Below are 17,950 nucleotides of genomic sequence, written 5' to 3' on the forward strand. Positions count from 1 at the left end.
AAATTTACGGTTGAAAATGCCACCCCAAAAAATACTCTTTTTTTTTTTTTTCTCAGCACATTTCTGTGTTTGCCTAAAGGGAGTTAAATAAAATGCAAACCCCAGGATAATGTTTTTGTCTTTTGTTCCCTTTCTTTTTCAGAGACACTGTAGTTTGATATGATTCAAGTCTAATGAAAAAAAAAAAATGAACACACAATGGTGACATATTACGTAAACGTGCCACCCCGAGTTGACACTGTCTATCAATCGTCATACCTGATTTTTGACCAACAATCCAGGTCACCTGTCAAATTAAGGCTTTGGACGTTGGATGGGTTAAGGTAAAGGCAGTGTCTGTAGCACAGTAGTGATAACTAAAAGAAAGCCAGGCATCCCATTAAACAGTATGGTCCAGTCATCTCTAATGTCACTGACCTCTCCATGTCCCCATCATCAGGAAGACGCCTAAACAGCCCCAGAAGGTCGTCTCTTCCTGACCTTAGAGCGTTCTGCAGTGGAAACCCCACCACCAGCCATGGACGTCACTGTAGCATTTGTGACCATCTCGATTGACAAGTAAATACTCAGTCTTCAGGTGAATTTTTAGATTGATTTATTATTTATCATTTCATTTTTTTCTAAATACTTTAAATTCAGTTCCTCAACATGAAATGGCAGCTCTGACTCAACATTCCTGTTTCACAAAAATAATAATAATAATAATTACCCTTCATTAATTATCATGGGTGAGAAAAAATAAAAGCAATGCTAAATGAAAACAAAGATACATTTCTACAGCCCCCTTATATTCACATCCACATGGCCCTTTCCATATGGAGATTATTTTCCAGTGTTAAAAAAATGTATAGTACAAAAATGCTAGTGGTAAAAACAAATAAATAAAAACAAAATGAATTGGCATCCCACTCCCATCGCATACATACAGCATTAACATACCAAAGTAGCAAATCCTTTTTTTTCCAGACCGCAATAATGCGGTCTGTGTTAATCGTTGTGTTCGCATAATAGACTTTGTAAATAGTAATTTACATATATTCATACAGTGTCTACACAAGACTGCCATTAAGAGGACCATTACTCCGTCTTCTTAACGACATAGATTAGTTCTTAAAGTCGTTCGGAAGGGGATTAACCTATGCAGTCCTATAGAAATGTAATGAGTCTGGGCCCCAAGACTCCAGGTCCCGAGTCCATTCACAACGCTCAGTTGTGGGCATGTGCAATACCAATAAAAGGCGTCCTCCCTTTCTGGAGGGATTAAAAGCAGGGTTGCCATCAAGGCCGAACACAAAACTTGAGAAACAAAAACACAACGTTGGCAGATCAGAATGTACAGAGCACACAGGCGTACACACACACACACACACACACACACACACACACACACACCAAGACAGAGACACAACCAGACATACAACTGCAAACATTTGATCACACAAAGACAAAAAATAGCACAAATTAAAAGCACTGGAAATGTCTTTTCTAAAAGGGTCCACAGTTCATCACCTTCACACCTCTCCTAAGAAGTCTCTCTTCAGGATGTCCAACACACATTACATGCACGAAACCTAACATCCCATAAGTGTGTTTGTGCACACACACACACACACACACACACACGATATGGCCACATCCTGTTTCTCTCCATCACTCCCTACAATCTACTTCAGACTCTTTACATTCCCTCCCCGTCTATTTATTTTTCTTCCCCACGTCCTAAACTCCTTACCTCGTTCCCTACCCTCTTGTATCTCCCCTACATTTCCACGGTGTTCCAAACCACAAAATATCTCCCTTCAAACAGTATTTCTCCAACCCTACTTCTGAATCTCCATTTAAAAGTCGTCCCCTACTTCAAATACTACATATCCTACCTGTAACCCCCTACATCCCTTCATTGCACTGATCTGCAAGAGGACAATCTGATTCCCTCCCTACATTTCCTTTTCCATGGTCTCTCCTTTAGCAAGGTGCCACTGCTTACGTTTACTGTCTGTCAGGTGACCACAATTTTTTTTTTAATACTTTCAATGCCCTATCATCACACTGGCCAGTTGAAACTAATCATTAAGGGTGTAATCGTTATATTTTTTAACGGTTTCCCATATTATTCCAAAACGTATTACTCACAGTATGGCAAACAAATACAGACATCACATACAGACAGAACAACTTTTGTTCTTAATCTCACACACACACACAATAACTCATATCTTGAAATGATATTGTTTTAGTACACATTGTTTTTCAGTTGCTTCCTGGTTAGTTTCTGAGGAAATCATTAGGAAAACTGGTGCCGAGAAGGTTTAATAAATTAACGATTAGTGTTTATTTATTGAACCACTGCGTCATCAGACATCAGTCTGCCTGCAGTCGTGCTGGGGGGGGGGGGGGGGGCAAGCTAAGTGGAGAGAAGAGAGAACACACACACACACACACACACACACACACACACACACACACACACACACACACACGGTTTCCCTCAGTTCAATGGGTCCTAGAGTCCGTGCTCCATTCACCCCAAGGGAGGGGGGCGGGGGGCTTGTATCTTTGGTTCTCCTCTGCTTTTGTGTCTCCAAGGGAGGCTGCTCTTCCAAGGTGTTTGTGTGAGTGGGGGGATGTGTGGGGGGGTCAAGCCTTTTCCCTCACTCCGACCCCTCATCTCTGACCTTTCAGTACCTGGGGTAGGTTGGGTGACGTCAGCAGTCTGAAACCTCGGAGCAGGTGTTGGAATCGCCAGGGGTTTTCCGGCGCTGGCGGACAGACTTCTCCTCGTCCTGGGACACATCCTGTTCCAAGGAGATGGAAGACAGACATTAGTCGCTAATGTGGCTATTTGAAGGGGCTTGAATAGGCATGAAGGTGTTCTGAACTGTTCTAAGTGGTACAATTTACTATGCACTTCAAACATGGCCACCAGCTAAACACAACCCCCACATGGCTGATTTATGACATGTACTCAACTATACAACTCATGAAGGTTCCAGACCTTGGAGCAACACTTAGGCTACATACTTCTACAGAGGCCGCAATGGGATATGTGTGTGTGTGTGTGTGTGTGTGTGTGTGTGTGTGTGAAGTCTTACTGCCTGGAACACTCCGTTGTGGCCCCACTCGCCAGGGGAGTGGTCACCAGGGGAGTGGTCACCAGGGGAGTGGTCATCCGGGTCGTCACCTTCGTCCTCCTCTTCCTCACCCTCACCCTCACCCTCGCCCTCCTCCTCCCGCACTGTGTCCATGCCGTCTTCCTCGTACTCAGTCAGGCAATCGGACTCCTCTGCTATTAAAAAGATCAGTTAGCACACCCCAATCCACCATGCCAACCATTTACTAAGGGGAAAGTTCAGATAAATGGACATCCTGGCAAACTTAAGTTTAGCACAGATGAAATGTTTCTGTGATAATGTGTATAGTATTAAAAATGGCAGATAATAATACAAATAACAAGTTAGTACTTATTTTTGTCATTATTGTTCATTCTAAATGTGTCTAAATACCTAATACGATTTATAAGTAGCTTTTGGATTAAAGCATCATCACTTAAATGAACTAATATAAAACGGTCACACTTATTTTGAACCCAAATGTGTCAATTGACAAATGGCTGACCATCAGCAGCTACAAAAGTCTGGACTGGCTCAATCCGAGACACGATTTCAGCCAGGTCGGTGAAGTCTGCTCCCGGGCACGTGCAGGACTACAAAACAAGAGAACGACCGTCAGTGGCCACGACAAAGCTGGGCAGAGAGATAGATAGATTGAGGAGGAGAGAGGGGGAGGAAGGGGAGAGAGGGGGATGAGGAGGAGAGGGGGGGAGGAGAGGAGAGGGGGGGAGGAGAGGAGAGAGGGGGAGGAGAGGAGAGGGGAGGAATGAGCTGAAAGAGGTCCTCACGTCGGTCTTCTTGCTGTCGTTGTAGTCGGCCGACCGGTAGTCTTTCAGCATGTTGTCAATGATGTCGCCCCTAGCCCAACCCGTGAAGAGCAGCTTACCATGCTGAAACCCAACATCCTGCACACAAAGGCCATAGCAACGATGATGCAGATGATGAGGTCATAGGCAGCAACAGTATTTGTATAAAATCCTACAGCACTATAAATGAAGTATCCTTTTTTCTAGTTATTAGCCTTCAAAGCCCCAGAGCAATGTTCCACCAATGTAGTAAAAAAAAAACTACTACTTAATTGTCATCAAGAGTGTATATCTATAGACATCAGTTAACTAGCCACTAATACAATATGTTTAATATTATAGTAGTTTTAATGAACTACATTTATTACACAATATATATATACACACACACATATATATATACATATATATACATATATATATATATATATATATACACATACATACATATATACACACACACACACACACACACACACACACACACACGCACACACGCACACACGCACACACGCACACACACAAAATAACGTCTTCTACTAACATGGTGGAAACGCATATAAAATCGGAATGAGAGTGAACTTTGCATCGGCATTAATAAATCAAGACTGTGCAAACTGAATTGAAAGAAAGAATCTGAGGACACTCACGTGAATCTCGTCAAACTTGCCAAAGTCCATGGTCTTGAAGCGGTCGATGGGCGGCCGGATGTACTCGCAGTACGCGCTCTTCTTCACCAGCTCGAGCTGCCGCACGCACGACACGTACGCCAGCCTCGACTGGATCTCCGCCATGTCTGGGACCTGGGCAAACCCAGAGGTCAGGGGTCAAAAAGTGTCCGGTTTCATTCCGTTAAAATGAGGATCACGGTTTTAATACCTCTACAGCTCGACTGAAATGCCTCGCTTCCATCATATGCTATGATGACCCATTTTTCCTTGTTTATCAACCTATACATTCACTTGTGTTCATTTTTATTTTTTTATTTACTTTATGACAAGACCTCAAAGCTAACATTCTAACCGTGTTTTTCCAAAAACAAAACATTTGAAGGGAGATCCCTTTTATTACCACCTTCACTTTTTCCGCCCAGGGGTTGAGTCGTTTCCACAGCAACCAGAAGCCCGAGAGGCTGTCCCCATAGTTGCAGAGGTCGGTCTCGTCTTGGCTGCCCACGTCGATGGCAATGACGGTCTTGGCGCCGAGCGTCCTAGCGATGTCGGCTGCAGGACGTGAGACGTTGCGAACGGACAAACGAACGGACGGTCGGGCGCACAAATCACAGGCACAACCGCGGGCATCGTGGATGTGCATGTGGGAGAAACCGGTCTAGTGTCATCATTAAGCACAAACCAAAGAAGAAACACTGAAATGCACCAGCACACTGCTTTGCCACATTTTTTAAATCCAATTGCATCTTAACAAAATGCACTCACTTGTGTTGAAGAAGTTATAGGTTACTGGTAATGTTGACCTTCCAAACATGGAGGAATGTGGCAATGCAGTGCAATTGGGTGACCGTTGGGTAATGCAAAATACTTGAGGTTCACAGGAGATACCTGATGTGATGCCACCCCATAGTATATGCCAAAGGCCAGTGGAGAATGGGGCTGGGGGTCAAGGGTCAAATACAGGCATCAAGCAGCTGAGATCGAAGCAGCGTGACCAGTTACTACTTAACTTAGAAGTCTAGTCATTTAAAGTTAAGTAATTTTGAGAGGCTTTGGGCTGTCTAGAAGGGGGCCACACACATGCAGATATCTCCAAGAAAGTACAACCATGTCGCACAAAAATGGGCTTATCTGAAGAGGCAAAAACAAACAGTAAACAATTGAATGTGGAGCATATTCTCTTATTTTTCAAATATCGTTTGTGAGACATGGTTTGAATTTCATCCTCTTCAGACATTTTAACGGAGACAAGTTTTACATTAACAGTTCTCCAAGAGACATGCAACAGTTACCACAACTGAAGGAAAGTGAGGTTTTTATGTATGCTATAAATAACGGTATTGATGACGAGATAACGTGTATGTGGTAACAATCTCCTTAAACTAAATTACCAGTGCTCATGTATGCCAAGTGCTCAAGTGTGGTAAGTACTTGTAGAGCTGCTGGTAATTGTAGAGTTAATGTAATACCTTAATTTCTTTCAATTATGGCATGCAGAAAAAAATCTCCAGATGTTTTAGCCTTCTCTCCAGTTGTAATTTAACAATCAAGGGAATATGACTGATTCCATCTTGTAATAGCAAAACCCTGAAACCCTTGCTTTGTTGTGATTGGCATGCTGTTAAAAGGGGGATTTGGCTTGTTAGTCATGTGGCGGCATTACATTTCAACTGGATAGAGACCCTTTGGAATGGTGTGTTGAGCAGGTTTGGGGAAAACAAGTCAAATGTATCAACGGAAATGCAACCAGTTTCAATGCACACTGGATGCATCTCATGAGCTCACAAAGGGATAAGCTGTGCGTTGTTGTTGTTGTTGTTGTTGTTTTTGTTTCTTTCTTCTCCTTTTGTTCCCCCTGATCACACACCAGACCAGACTGTAATTTAAGCCTGAATTTCACACACTGTGATGGGGCCACTGGGCAGACTAGCACTGTCCCTCTCACTTGCCCTACACATACTTCACTGGCAACTGGGCAGCTTGTCTAATCTCGATGTACTGCCTGTTCTATCTGAGTAGAAGTGGTCATCAAACAAGAACTCAGATCGTCATTTGCACTTATGGAGAACTTGAAAATTGCGAAGTGAACTGCATATTAGACTGTGTATACAAACTTGAAAAATCAATAGATGTTGTCAAATTCCAGGTTTAACTTAAGGGTTTAAATTTAAAAGGAATTTGAAAGGTTTGAGATGACAGCTGTATCTGACATAGTCTTATGCTATGCAAATGCTAATATTCATGGTCTGACGCTTGGAGGAAAAGCATGTCGGCCACACCAGTCAGCTCAGATGGAAGAGGCAGGAACCACTCCAGCTACCCTCTGTCTATTCAAAAGCACAACGCTGGGCGTACTTACCTGGTCCCAAAATTCACATAACCCTTCGCCCTTCCCATGGTGATGAACACTAACTCGTTAATCTAACCTCCTCTGCCCCTACGCTCTGCCCTTTGGGACGTCCCCCCCCTGGTCTCCTCCTTCTCAGGGGCAGGCTTGACGGCCAGTGGAGAGGGAGTGGTGTTGGTCGAGGGGAGCGACCCGTACTTGCCTGGGAGGTTGTTGATGTAGCCACCGTCCATGAGCAAGTTGCCATCTTTGGGGTCGCAGAGGGGCGGCAGGTACCCCGAGAGGGTCATGCTCGCCCGCACATAGCGCCACAGAGAGCCTGGCACACCGGAGGGAGGAGGGGAGGAGGAGCAGGAGGGGGAAGGGAGGATAATATCATCTCAATATCGTCTCAGAAACGCAAAACCGGTGAACCGCACGACTCGACTGATCAGTGACGCGCTGCAACAGCACACAGGTCTACCATCGCAGGGGTAGGGGGGAGGGGCGAAGGCTGGGGGCGGCGCAGCTCACACTCTAACGGTTGACCCAAGGATGGAGCAGTGCCTTTGGTCCAGCCTACCTCATGAGTGCTCCGTACTATAACCAAGCCCCCATAGCTCGTACTGCTGTATTGGATACATACAAGGTGTAGGGGGGGATGGTGGAAGACATGGAGCAGTGGCCATGAGGTAGACTGATCTCCAAAACGTGTCTTATAAAAAGAAACTCTGGCTTCTGGCATGGTGGGATGAAAATAACCCTGTTCAGTAGCATCAATCAATGTTTTTGAGTCGTTCAGGAATGCTAAAATAGGAGGAAAAGTTTCATTCCAAAATAATTGGGTTTCAATCTGATCCCACTAGGTTATCTGTCGATGTCCTTGCACAGGGGGAAGCCAGAGGATCTGTGGAGACAGGCTTTGGAGATCCGTCAGTGAACACGTTTTGGGGGGCAGCCAGCCAATCCCGACCTGCACTACCAGGCGTAGCCAGCATGGGGCAGTAGCAGCAGCAGGAAGAGAGGGCTGGCTACAGCATGGGTTGGAAGGAGAAGGAGCACCATATATCAAAAGAGAGAGAGAGACAGAGAGAGACAGACGGTGTGACAATGTTGTGTGAGGTTTGGAGGGGGAAAGACAGTAGCGTTGGGTAACGCAGATCACCAGTTAGGCAGAGGCGAGGGGGGGATAAATCACAGACTCTGAACAGAGTCAACAGCTCCGAGAGCAGACTCGTCAGCCATTTTGATTTCTGAAGGGGAGGGTGGGCGTCTCTTAAAGCATGTCATGCCCAATACACATGAACCACAGGTAGAACCACAGGTTCATGTAGGATCCAGAACACTGGCCCCTGCTGATTGTGCCCGGTGAAAACCACAGTCATATTTGGGTCTACAAATCATTCCTTAGGTAGAGATGCTGATCGAGCTCATTTTCAACATGCACACACATACACACACACCAAAGAGGCAAAGCCAGTGAGGCTGCACTCAGCCAAGCTCAGGCAGCAGGGATTGTGCTTGCTTGTGTGACAGAGGAGTGAGAGAAACAAACAAACAAACAAACAAGCAAATGAAACAAATAACGAAAAACAAAAACAAAACAAAAAGACCATGAATGACAACAGCCAGACAGCCACATGAAGAAAAGACGGCAATAGCGAGAAACAAAAACAAACAACAAAAAAAAGCCCAGGAAGTATCAACATAAATATTTACACCAGAAAAAAAGGGACACTGTGGACCTTCCTGTCAACAAGCCTTCTTGTAAACTTAACTAGCCTTTTTTCCCCACCTAACTGCACTAAAGTGCACTTCCAACACTTACTCTGGTACCTACAAAACCAACTAAAGCGTAACTAATTGCTAAGGATTGGTGAAGGCAGACCATTCAGAGCGCCATTCACAAGGCCCAGCGGATCAACACCAAGTTATTACTAACCCATGCTCCTCCACCCTTACAGACGTTATGGGCATGCAGAGACGTTAGGACAACACTCAGCCCAAGATCAGATGGAGACTTACAACCTTACTGACCTTACTAAATCTCTAAGACATATCAGAAAGAGGATGAGGACACACCCACAGCCACACACACACACACACATTCCAAAACGCAGCCAGCTTTCACCTGGGAATGGGAACAGGGACTCACAAGCATATGCGTGCATATATACTGTGCTGGGTGAGTTACAGGTAAAAAGGAAGAGGATGAAGCTCTTCTCCCCAAACCAGTGGGAGAGAGAGCTCATGCACGTTCGACCCAGGGATAAAGACCTGCTGACAAACACCACTGCCGTTCTGGGAGAAGAAGTTACACCGGGACCTCTGAAATTGGACATTAATTAGACGGTAACTTGCAATGGTCAATCGGGGAAAAGCTTTTCTTAGTTTTTAGTTTAAAGGCCAATTTATACGGGAGTCGGTTTGTGGACAAACAGATGAGGAAGCGTAGGGTGAGAACCCAGACCTCCTTTCTCTGCTCTGCCCATCACTGGTACGGTTTGGCATATCTGCCCTGCTGATTCCTTCCAAGCCATGGGGGGGTTCCCAATGCACGAGCATTCGGGAATAAGGGAAGGATTGGTTAGGAGGCGGGACGGAACAGAGGGAGAGGGTAACCGAGTTGTTGACTGTCGTCAAGGGAACGACTTTTTGTTTGGTTGCATTCTTTTGTTGTTTGTTTGAGGGAGACGGAAAAGATGGTGGTGGTGGTGTTGGTGTTTGTGGTGGTTGTTGTGTTGAGGGGGGGGTTGGTCATTATAGGGTGGGGGGGGGAGGGTGGGCAGAGCTCTGACCTGGGACATTGTTTACATAGCAACCATCCACAAGCAGGTGACCATCCTTGGGGTCGCAGAGAGGAGGTAAATAGGGGGTGTAGGACGCACTGGCTCTAACATAGCGCCAGACTGAGCCTGTCAAATGAAGATGAAGAGTAAATCAAAATGGACCACAGCAGCCACCCCAAAGAGGAAGGATAGAAAGAGTGAGAAGGATGAGAGAGAGAGAGAGAGAGAGAGAGAGAGAGAGAGAGAGAGACAGACAGACAGAGAGAGAGAGAAGGATGAGAGATAAATGAAAAAGAGAGAGAGGAAGTTACTGTTTTACTCAGTCACAAGGTAAAGAAAGAGAGAATGAGAGAAAAAGAGAGAAGAGAAATGGAAGTAGAGAGAGAGAGAGAGAGAGAGAGAGAGAGAGAGAGAGAGAGAGAGAGAGAAAAGTGAGTGATATGAGATGAGCAAGACAGGACACCAAGAGAAAGAGTAAGGAGGTGGAGACACGAGAGACCAGAGACAGATGAAGTGAAGGTGAAAGTCAACAAAGGGGTAACACTGGAAAGAGCTTACAAGGAAGAAACCCCTGCCTGGAGCTAACCTTTCACTCAGCTACTAAGAGATTAAACAGCCAAGGTCGACTAGATCAACTGAGCAAATACATTAAGCTACATTCCACATAGGCCCATAACACAGGCTTACGCAACTCCCCTGGATACATCTGAACCGTCTTTACTACGTGTACAAAAAAAAGGTGCTTCTGCTTTCTGTTTCTTTTCAACTGGCTCTTGATCCAAACGTACTCTGCTCTCAAATCCCTGTGGGTTTAATCAATGTTGTGTATTCCTGTTCCTTAGTGAGGATTAGCATTAGGCTAATGCATTTGTTAGCAACAGATGACAGAGTGGAATAAGCAAATAAACAAAGGAGAAAGCAAAAGCTTATGAGGTATTTGCACAAAGCATACACACACGCACGCGCACACACACACCCCCACACACGCAAAGGAAGAGAGAGATAGAGAGAGAGGAGCTGCTGGCCAGGCTTAGTTGGAAGAAAAAAAAACAACACACGCAAAGGAGGTCAATTCTTATATCAGGTCCATCACCTTCTTAGCAGCCATTGTATAACAGGGTCCCTCTGGTCTATGCATCACTGGTAAGGCCTGTGATGATCACCATCTCTGACCTGAACTGGAAGCTAACCCCTCCTTGCAATGTGTGCTTTGACAGTCTTTAGGCTAAGAGAGTATATCTAGCCAAAGAAAATAACGCAACAAAAAAAAGTATGAAAAAATATAATATAGAGGGCCAGAAAGTAGCAGAGAAAATGTTCTGGATCCTAGTGGCGTCGCTTGACACCCACTAAAAAGGAGACAGGAATCGAGGGCAGGCGTCAAGCCCTAAGCGTAAAGAGCTAGCAGGAAGCGATACAGGTGCTGCTCACCAGACAGCAGAAGCAATGGAGCTACATTATATGATTGCAGTTATCATTTTTCGACTTTAAGGAAATAAATGTTAATGATTCCCTTCCGCCACCATCACACGATAGAGAGGCGGAGAAAAATAATCCAAGTTAATGGTTGTGTGGAAATTAAATGTACTGGGGGGTGACATTTTTTAAGTGCGAAAAGACATTCATGCAAGATGAAAAACGGATGTTGTAAGATGAAGACAAACGGAACATTAGCAGAGCTGAGGAGGGGAGGAATGGGAGGGTGTAGTTTGTGTTGGGGATGGCTAATGAATGCAAAACCATGTCTGGGCAGAGGAAGGAATGAGAGGTTGGTGACAGAGGAAAAAGGGAGAGAGAGATACAGAAAAAGAAAGGAAAGTAGAGGTGTAGAGAGAGGGACCAGCTTGGCCCCCCCCCCAAAGTTAGACAGGACATGCCAGGTGCATTTTCACAAGCACTGCACCTCTCTTATGGCAGGGGGATGGAATTCCCCCCAACCCAAGACACCCCAAAGCCAGCAGACGTATCAACCAATCAGTAGATGAGAAAAAATGCTGTAAGCAGTTACTTTTTCCAATGAAACCAATCAAAAATGTATTTTGACCAAAAAGCACTTTGAAAGGCGAGTTTTTCACAGCCGTTCTCAGAGACTACTAACGTAAGTATTTCTGAGGTAAAAATAAGTTATCTAGTAAGCCAATTGATCCTTCAGATGAACTGTCGTGTGCTGGATTTGGGGTGGCAGCTCCAAGTGTGTTATAAACCCCCTTTGGAGCTGGGACACTATGGACAAGGTAGCAGGATAGACCTCACAAACAAAATTACTGCAGAGTTAGGGGGCAAAGTGCTTCTCAAACAAACCAACAAACAAACAAAACGTTAAAGGCGGTCAATCAATCAATCAATCAATCAGTTTTTCAGTCAATGGATATTAACATGAGTTTGTGATATACAAGCATGGATGGAGTGACAATCATACAGTAATGCATTCTAGAATGTTATCAAAGAGCTACCCCAACCCTACCTCCCCAGTTCTATACAACACATGGTGAGAAGAACATGTGACATTGTACTCTACTCTAATTCTAATACTAATGGAATGGCATGATCTTAGAAAATCACAACTGAAACTTGCTAGGAAGTTACTAAATTCTGTAAGTAAGCGTTAGCAGAGCTAATACCAAGGTCTATAAACTCAGTTGTTGAATGGATTGTTAAATCTAGGTAGCTTTAGGTTTCATTTCTTCAAAATCACAGGTAGCATTTATTTGCTTTTGAGGATGCTAAGTACCGATTATACTTGTTACTTGCATTAGTTCTCTGTCATCACAAGCGGTTGCAAGTAGATCATCTTCACTTGGAATGCAGTTAATATCTTAATCTACAAGATCAGTGGTTGCGAGACTGCAACGTCTTACAAGCCTTGGGTGGTCTGTTTCTGTGCTTCTTTGGTTCATCCTAAGAGTGACGTCTTGAGTTTAACCCCTAAAGCATCGTATTCACTACCTGACCTGTAACTGACTCTACATATGCAGCTTTTTTTACACATTAACACACAGGCCTTTGGAAGTGCCAACAGGCTAACTGTCCTCTCTTGAACTGCAAACACTCAATAATGCTACAGTACGTTCAATCTTCAACTCTCTCTATTATTCTCAAACTGACGCTTTGCTTCGGGACATGACCAAATTCCAACATGGGGGTCGGAATGCTACTCATAATTCCAGCTCTTATCAGCCAGCACCTCAACCTTTGTTTTAATTAAATATCTGATCACATTTCAAAGGGGCACTAAGCAAGCCCATGTTTATTGTCTGCTTCTAGACTTGTAATAGTGACTTAATTCTGAAGGCAGGAAAAAAACTAAAGACAGCCTTTCTCAATATTCCTGTGAGCATTGAATATCTTATCTTACTAGTGGTTTACTGCATTTTTTTTACTTTAAATCAGGCCCAGGAGGGGGAAAAAAATCAACAAAAACAAACAAACGAAAAAAAAAAAAACCTAGAGTGCAGAGGAATGTTGAGAAACATTTCCTCCAACTCCCTTCTTCCTTCAGAGATAATTTGTACAGGTCTAGAAGCAGCGCATCAACACACTGCTCCTATAAACAGCACCATTCAAAGTGCACTGGGCAGGAAGTGCCCCTAATCAGCAAAAAGCTGATAAGATCGGAACAGGAGCAGAACTGACCAATACTAAACAACAAAACAAATAAACTAAATGTAAACAAGATAAGTCAATATCAAGGAAGGTGGGGGGGGGGGGGGGGAGACCGGTTGTGGCCATCACTCACCGTCCTGGTGAACCCGCATGGACGAAGCCGTGATGTCAGTGGTCACGTTGAAGTACGGCAGCCACAGGTCCTGGAGACAAGAGTCATGTATGAAGCACAGCACACAAGTCACGTATGAAGCCTAATTTATACACAAAAGTGACTCGACTGGGGGTTTAAATCCAAACCATGACCACAGAAGGTCCAAAACATTATAGTTCAGTGCAGTTGGAGCTGTCACGCCATTTTGTGTTGAACTTATATTCTAGGAAACGTCAGAAACAGGATGAGATTCCAGGCGTAGGGACCAGAATGTGATTCCAGCCTCCCAACAGGATGTCAGTGTTTTAACTCGCAGTGCTATGACCACTCACCTCAATCTGCTTGTCCTCAAACACGTTGGAGATGCTGGTGTTGAAGGCAGCGCCTGAGAACATGGAGGTGATGGGATAGGTCAGATCAAGGACCGTTTTGAACACGGAGTTCATTGCCTTTGAGAAAACACAATCAATCAATCAATCAATCAAACTTTATTTGTACAGCGCATTTCATAACAGGAGGTAACACAATGCGCTTCCGGAAGGAGAAATGGGGGGGGGGGGGGGTTACAAACACTTGTAAAGACATACAGATTTTTCAGAGATAAATAAACAGAAAGTTGCGTACTAACCACACTGGAAAGTAGAAATAGAGTTAAGGGATTTAAAAAGAAGGGGTATTTCGTCTGCTTAGTGTAAAAAATTCAGTGCGGGTTTGGTTTCATTTTACATGAAATACTAAATTAACTTCATTATCATTTTCACATGAACTCAATAAGGAGGGCTTGACTAGCTTTGCGAATAAAGTCTATGTGAGGGCAGGACTACCTGCATGAAGCAGGGCTTGCTAAAACACACAGGCTCTGTTTACTGTGGGATGGTTGGTGTTGTCGCTACCTTGGACCACTCCCGTGCTCGCTGTTTGACGCGCACGGCACTGCGTTCTTCCGCGTACAAGGCACCGATGAACGAGCCGATGGAAGTGCCGCCCACAATGTCGATGGGGATCCCCGCCTCCTCCATGGCCTTGATCACACCCACATGTGAGCACCCTCTGTGGGATTGATAGGCAGAGTGACCAATCCAAATAATCTGCTCAGTCTACAATTCTACAGGCATCAAGTAAAATACATAAGTTCGACTATTAGTTTAATAATTTAACTGAAAAACAATTATATTATGCCATAATACATTTTTTACCTGTAAGCATAGGCATAAAATAAGCATTACAGAAAAAAGGACAAAATACAGCTTACTAGGAGTAAGTCATAGTATGATTTAAGAAGGCAGCCAAAACGTAGTTGTTATTGAGTCTGTTTAGTCACCTGGCTCCCCCTCCTCCCAGCACCAGTGCTATGCTGTTCCCAGTCAGGACTCGGGCCAGGCGGGAGAAGTCACTGTGGCGGTCTGCGGTCTTCTCAAACACCTTCTCATACACCTCTCTCTGCAAATGCCGGACACACACACACACACACACACACACACACACACACACACACACACACACACACACACACACACACACACACACACACACACACACACACACACACAGACACACACACAGACACAAACAGACAGATACAACAACACCTTAGTTTGACTTAACACAGGTCCATTTCCCAAAAAATTAGACAAGGTAATTTAACAGTATTTTCAAAAATCAAAACAAAATCCTCTCATAAGGAGCAGATTTCAGAATTCATGTCTCAATCCTGCGTCACAGGAGTTGAAGAAGGCTAGGAGACGTTACCAGTCGGGCTGGGCTCCGTCGGGAGAAGACCCTACGTGGGCACCGGAGGTGCAGGTGACCTGAGCACCAGCTGCGCATGTTGAGCCACTCAACGGTTCTGGAGGGTCCGGGTCCGTCCTCACGGTGCAGCAGAACCAGCTGCTTCAGGGCCCGAACGGCCGTGTTCTCCAGCATCTGCTCCAGCTGTAGAGAGGGAACCGGAGAGAGAACCAGAGCTCGTTTAACGAAAACATTGGTAGTGTTGGTAGTAATGAAATGAATAAAATGGATACAAATAAAATAAAAATGGAGTTTCCCCAAGGCCTAGCTTTGTCCTAATGTCTCCAAAGGAGATCTGTGTTCATGCTGATACACCATGGCCTACTGGAGAGTACCAGGCTATTTATCTGTTTGTGTGATGTATTGATAAGGGCCTAATACTTGAACCTGGCAGCGCTGCCATCCATAAACCTGTCTAGACCCTGAGCGTGACGCCTGGTGTGCCCACTGACCTGGCCGAGGGCGGGCTCCTGATCCCCCAGGCCCACGATGAGGATGCAGTCGGCCTGCCGGATGCAGCGCTGGGTCCAGGGCGTCATGGTGCTGTCCGTCTGGTAGAGCACGATCCGGTTTATGTCCTCCTGCTGGGCCAGCCAGCCGGACAACCGATACTCATGGATACTAACAAAGACAACACAAAACAAAAACAAACAAAAAACTGCTTGAAAAACAGAGCTGATGCAATTTAAGTTTAGACAGACCATTCCCCTTTATGAACATTCAATGACATAAATCATTTGCATTTGATCAACAAAAACTATACATTTCAGGAGATGTATGCATTGTATCAGTGCTGTCTGTTGACATGTGCTCGGCCATCAAAGCTAAGACATCAGTATTGCTGTGCAACAGGGTTCAGGATTCACAACCAAATATGTCTCCTTTAAACAGGGCAACACTGAAAGACACTAAGAAGTTACTCCATACCATATATGGCCACAACCTGCCACATGCTTGTTTTGCCTTCAGAAAAATTGAATAGTCATACCCCTGGAAACACAAGAGAACGTTTTACCTGTCAAGGGCTGATGCTCCGAGTCGCTCCCTGATAATTTCACTCGTCAGCATCAGGGTGGGTCCTGGAATAAGTTGAATAAATGGAATAAGTTGAATTCACATGAGGAACTTGCCCATGCACAAGATGACGTTAACTAATCTATTATTCCTATTCATCGGTTTGCCTATGAATTAAAATTTCTCTTTTTTCAGCAAAGACAGCAAATAGTGTTACCTATGGCACTGAGGGCGTGGCTTAGCTCCAGGTTGAAGGCATTGATTGGCACGTCGTCGCACACGGGCAGGACAGCCACAGTGGAGAGGTTACTGGCGGGGTTGGTGACGTCAGGGCTGGAACCCAGGGAGGGTAAGCCCAACGAAGAACCTGCAGAGAAGAAGAAGAAAAGAAAGAATCAAAAAACAATCAAAGATAGAAACAAACAAACAAACAAACAAACAAAGAAGTTACATCTTTGTTTAATTTCAAGACTGAACTGTTTGCTCATCATGTTTCTATGGAACCAACACCATTTGAAATTGTACGTCACAGTGAACCTATCTGATGGCACTGGGACAGGACTCACTTGAGAAAGGTCCCCGCGTCTGCTGAAGGTTCCCCAGAATCTTCTGGCCCAATAGGTGAATCAGTCGAGTCACTACCTACAGAGTGCAGAGGGACACACAGACACCATCATCACAACCATGGCCAGGGGTGAGAAATGACTCATGAGTGAGTAATGAGTAATCAAGAACTAGGAGTGGCGACACGTCATGAGTAGAGTAGAGTGATATGTGAACGCGGCGGGCAGACCTGAGGGTAGCGTCTCTTGATGTTGTTGAGCGTGCCCTCGGGTAGCTTCACCAGCTCCGTGTCTCGCACGGCGTGGACCGTGGTGGCGCGCGGCTGCCTGGTCAGTGCCTCCACCTGGGGGTGACAGAGGGCGTGACAAAAGGAACATGGTCAGCCTTGTTTGTGCCTTTTAACTTTAAACTTCTAGTTTTACCTTAGAACATAATGTAAACATGCTGTGAATTTCTATCAGGAAGGCACACCAAAAAAAAAAATGAAAATAGTTTATGGTATACATTTTATTTGCCATATACTGTATATTATGCCTTATAGACAGCATATAATTCAAATGGTAGGGAGATCTTCCCATTATATGGTCTTAAATAAGAAAATAAACACCATCATCTAAACAGCGATGCTCAAGAGGTAGTTGTTTCGAGAAATGTGCCAATTGCCCTTTGCAAACTGAGTCATACCTTTATCTCAGCCATTGTAAATACAGCTAGATAAGCACAGATACAGGCAGATAAAGACTAAGTCACTGCTAGCGGATATCTTGTGAAACCGCTCCCTGGAGACTGCTGTTATCGTGATCAACCGTAAGTAGCACGGCGGAGAGGATCGCAGGACTCACCACACCGATGAGGTCACCACGACCATACTCCCCGACCAGCTCCTTCTTGCCGTTGGCCTTGCGGATGACCGAACGCAGACGGCCGTTCAGAACGATGTAGGTGCAGTCTGACTGATCGTCTTGTCTAAGAGAATAAGAAGGACAAAATCATCGTCAGCACCAGGTTTCAAACGGAACCTTCCAATAGAACGTTCAATCAATGCCCCTTGACGCCCAATCCTTTTCATTTGATTTGTGTGTTCGTATAGCACAAAGAAACGCATTGAGGAAAATATGGTTTGGG

General features: G+C 44.8%; 1 protein-coding gene across 5 annotated transcripts in view; it reads right to left on the bottom strand.

The window, feature by feature from the left end:
• Window positions 1–580: 580 nt before the first annotated feature.
• Window positions 581–17,950, bottom strand: part of pnpla6 (patatin-like phospholipase domain containing 6) — a 37,720-nt gene continuing 20,350 nt past the window's right edge. For 4 of the 5 annotated variants that reach the window (XM_080838860.1, XM_080838857.1, XM_080838859.1 and 1 more), the window contains 18 exons: window positions 17,668–17,791; window positions 17,055–17,168; window positions 16,828–16,903; window positions 16,479–16,628; window positions 16,263–16,326; window positions 15,700–15,868; window positions 15,209–15,391; window positions 14,781–14,899; window positions 14,353–14,509; window positions 13,792–13,908; window positions 13,439–13,508; window positions 7,137–7,253; window positions 4,991–5,139; window positions 4,567–4,719; window positions 3,899–4,015; window positions 3,616–3,703; window positions 3,093–3,283; window positions 581–2,795 (listed from right to left, as the gene is read on the bottom strand). In XM_080838860.1, coding sequence (XP_080694986.1) covers window positions 2,706–2,795; window positions 3,093–3,283; window positions 3,616–3,703; window positions 3,899–4,015; window positions 4,567–4,719; window positions 4,991–5,139; window positions 7,137–7,253; window positions 13,439–13,508; window positions 13,792–13,908; window positions 14,353–14,509; window positions 14,781–14,899; window positions 15,209–15,391; window positions 15,700–15,868; window positions 16,263–16,326; window positions 16,479–16,628; window positions 16,828–16,903; window positions 17,055–17,168; window positions 17,668–17,791 — 2,248 coding nt within the window. In that variant the 3' untranslated portion in view covers window positions 581–2,705. Of the gene's footprint in view, window positions 2,796–3,092; window positions 3,284–3,615; window positions 3,704–3,898; window positions 4,016–4,566; window positions 4,720–4,990; window positions 5,140–7,136; window positions 7,254–9,711; window positions 9,829–13,438; window positions 13,509–13,791; window positions 13,909–14,352; window positions 14,510–14,780; window positions 14,900–15,208; window positions 15,392–15,699; window positions 15,869–16,262; window positions 16,327–16,478; window positions 16,629–16,827; window positions 16,904–17,054; window positions 17,169–17,667; window positions 17,792–17,950 lie in introns of all 5 variants that reach the window. The other variant, XM_080838858.1, reaches the window with a different exon arrangement.

This window comes from Sprattus sprattus (assembly GCF_963457725.1).
Source record: "Sprattus sprattus genome assembly, chromosome: 1".
Lineage (NCBI taxonomy): Eukaryota > Metazoa > Chordata > Actinopteri > Clupeiformes > Clupeidae > Sprattus > Sprattus sprattus.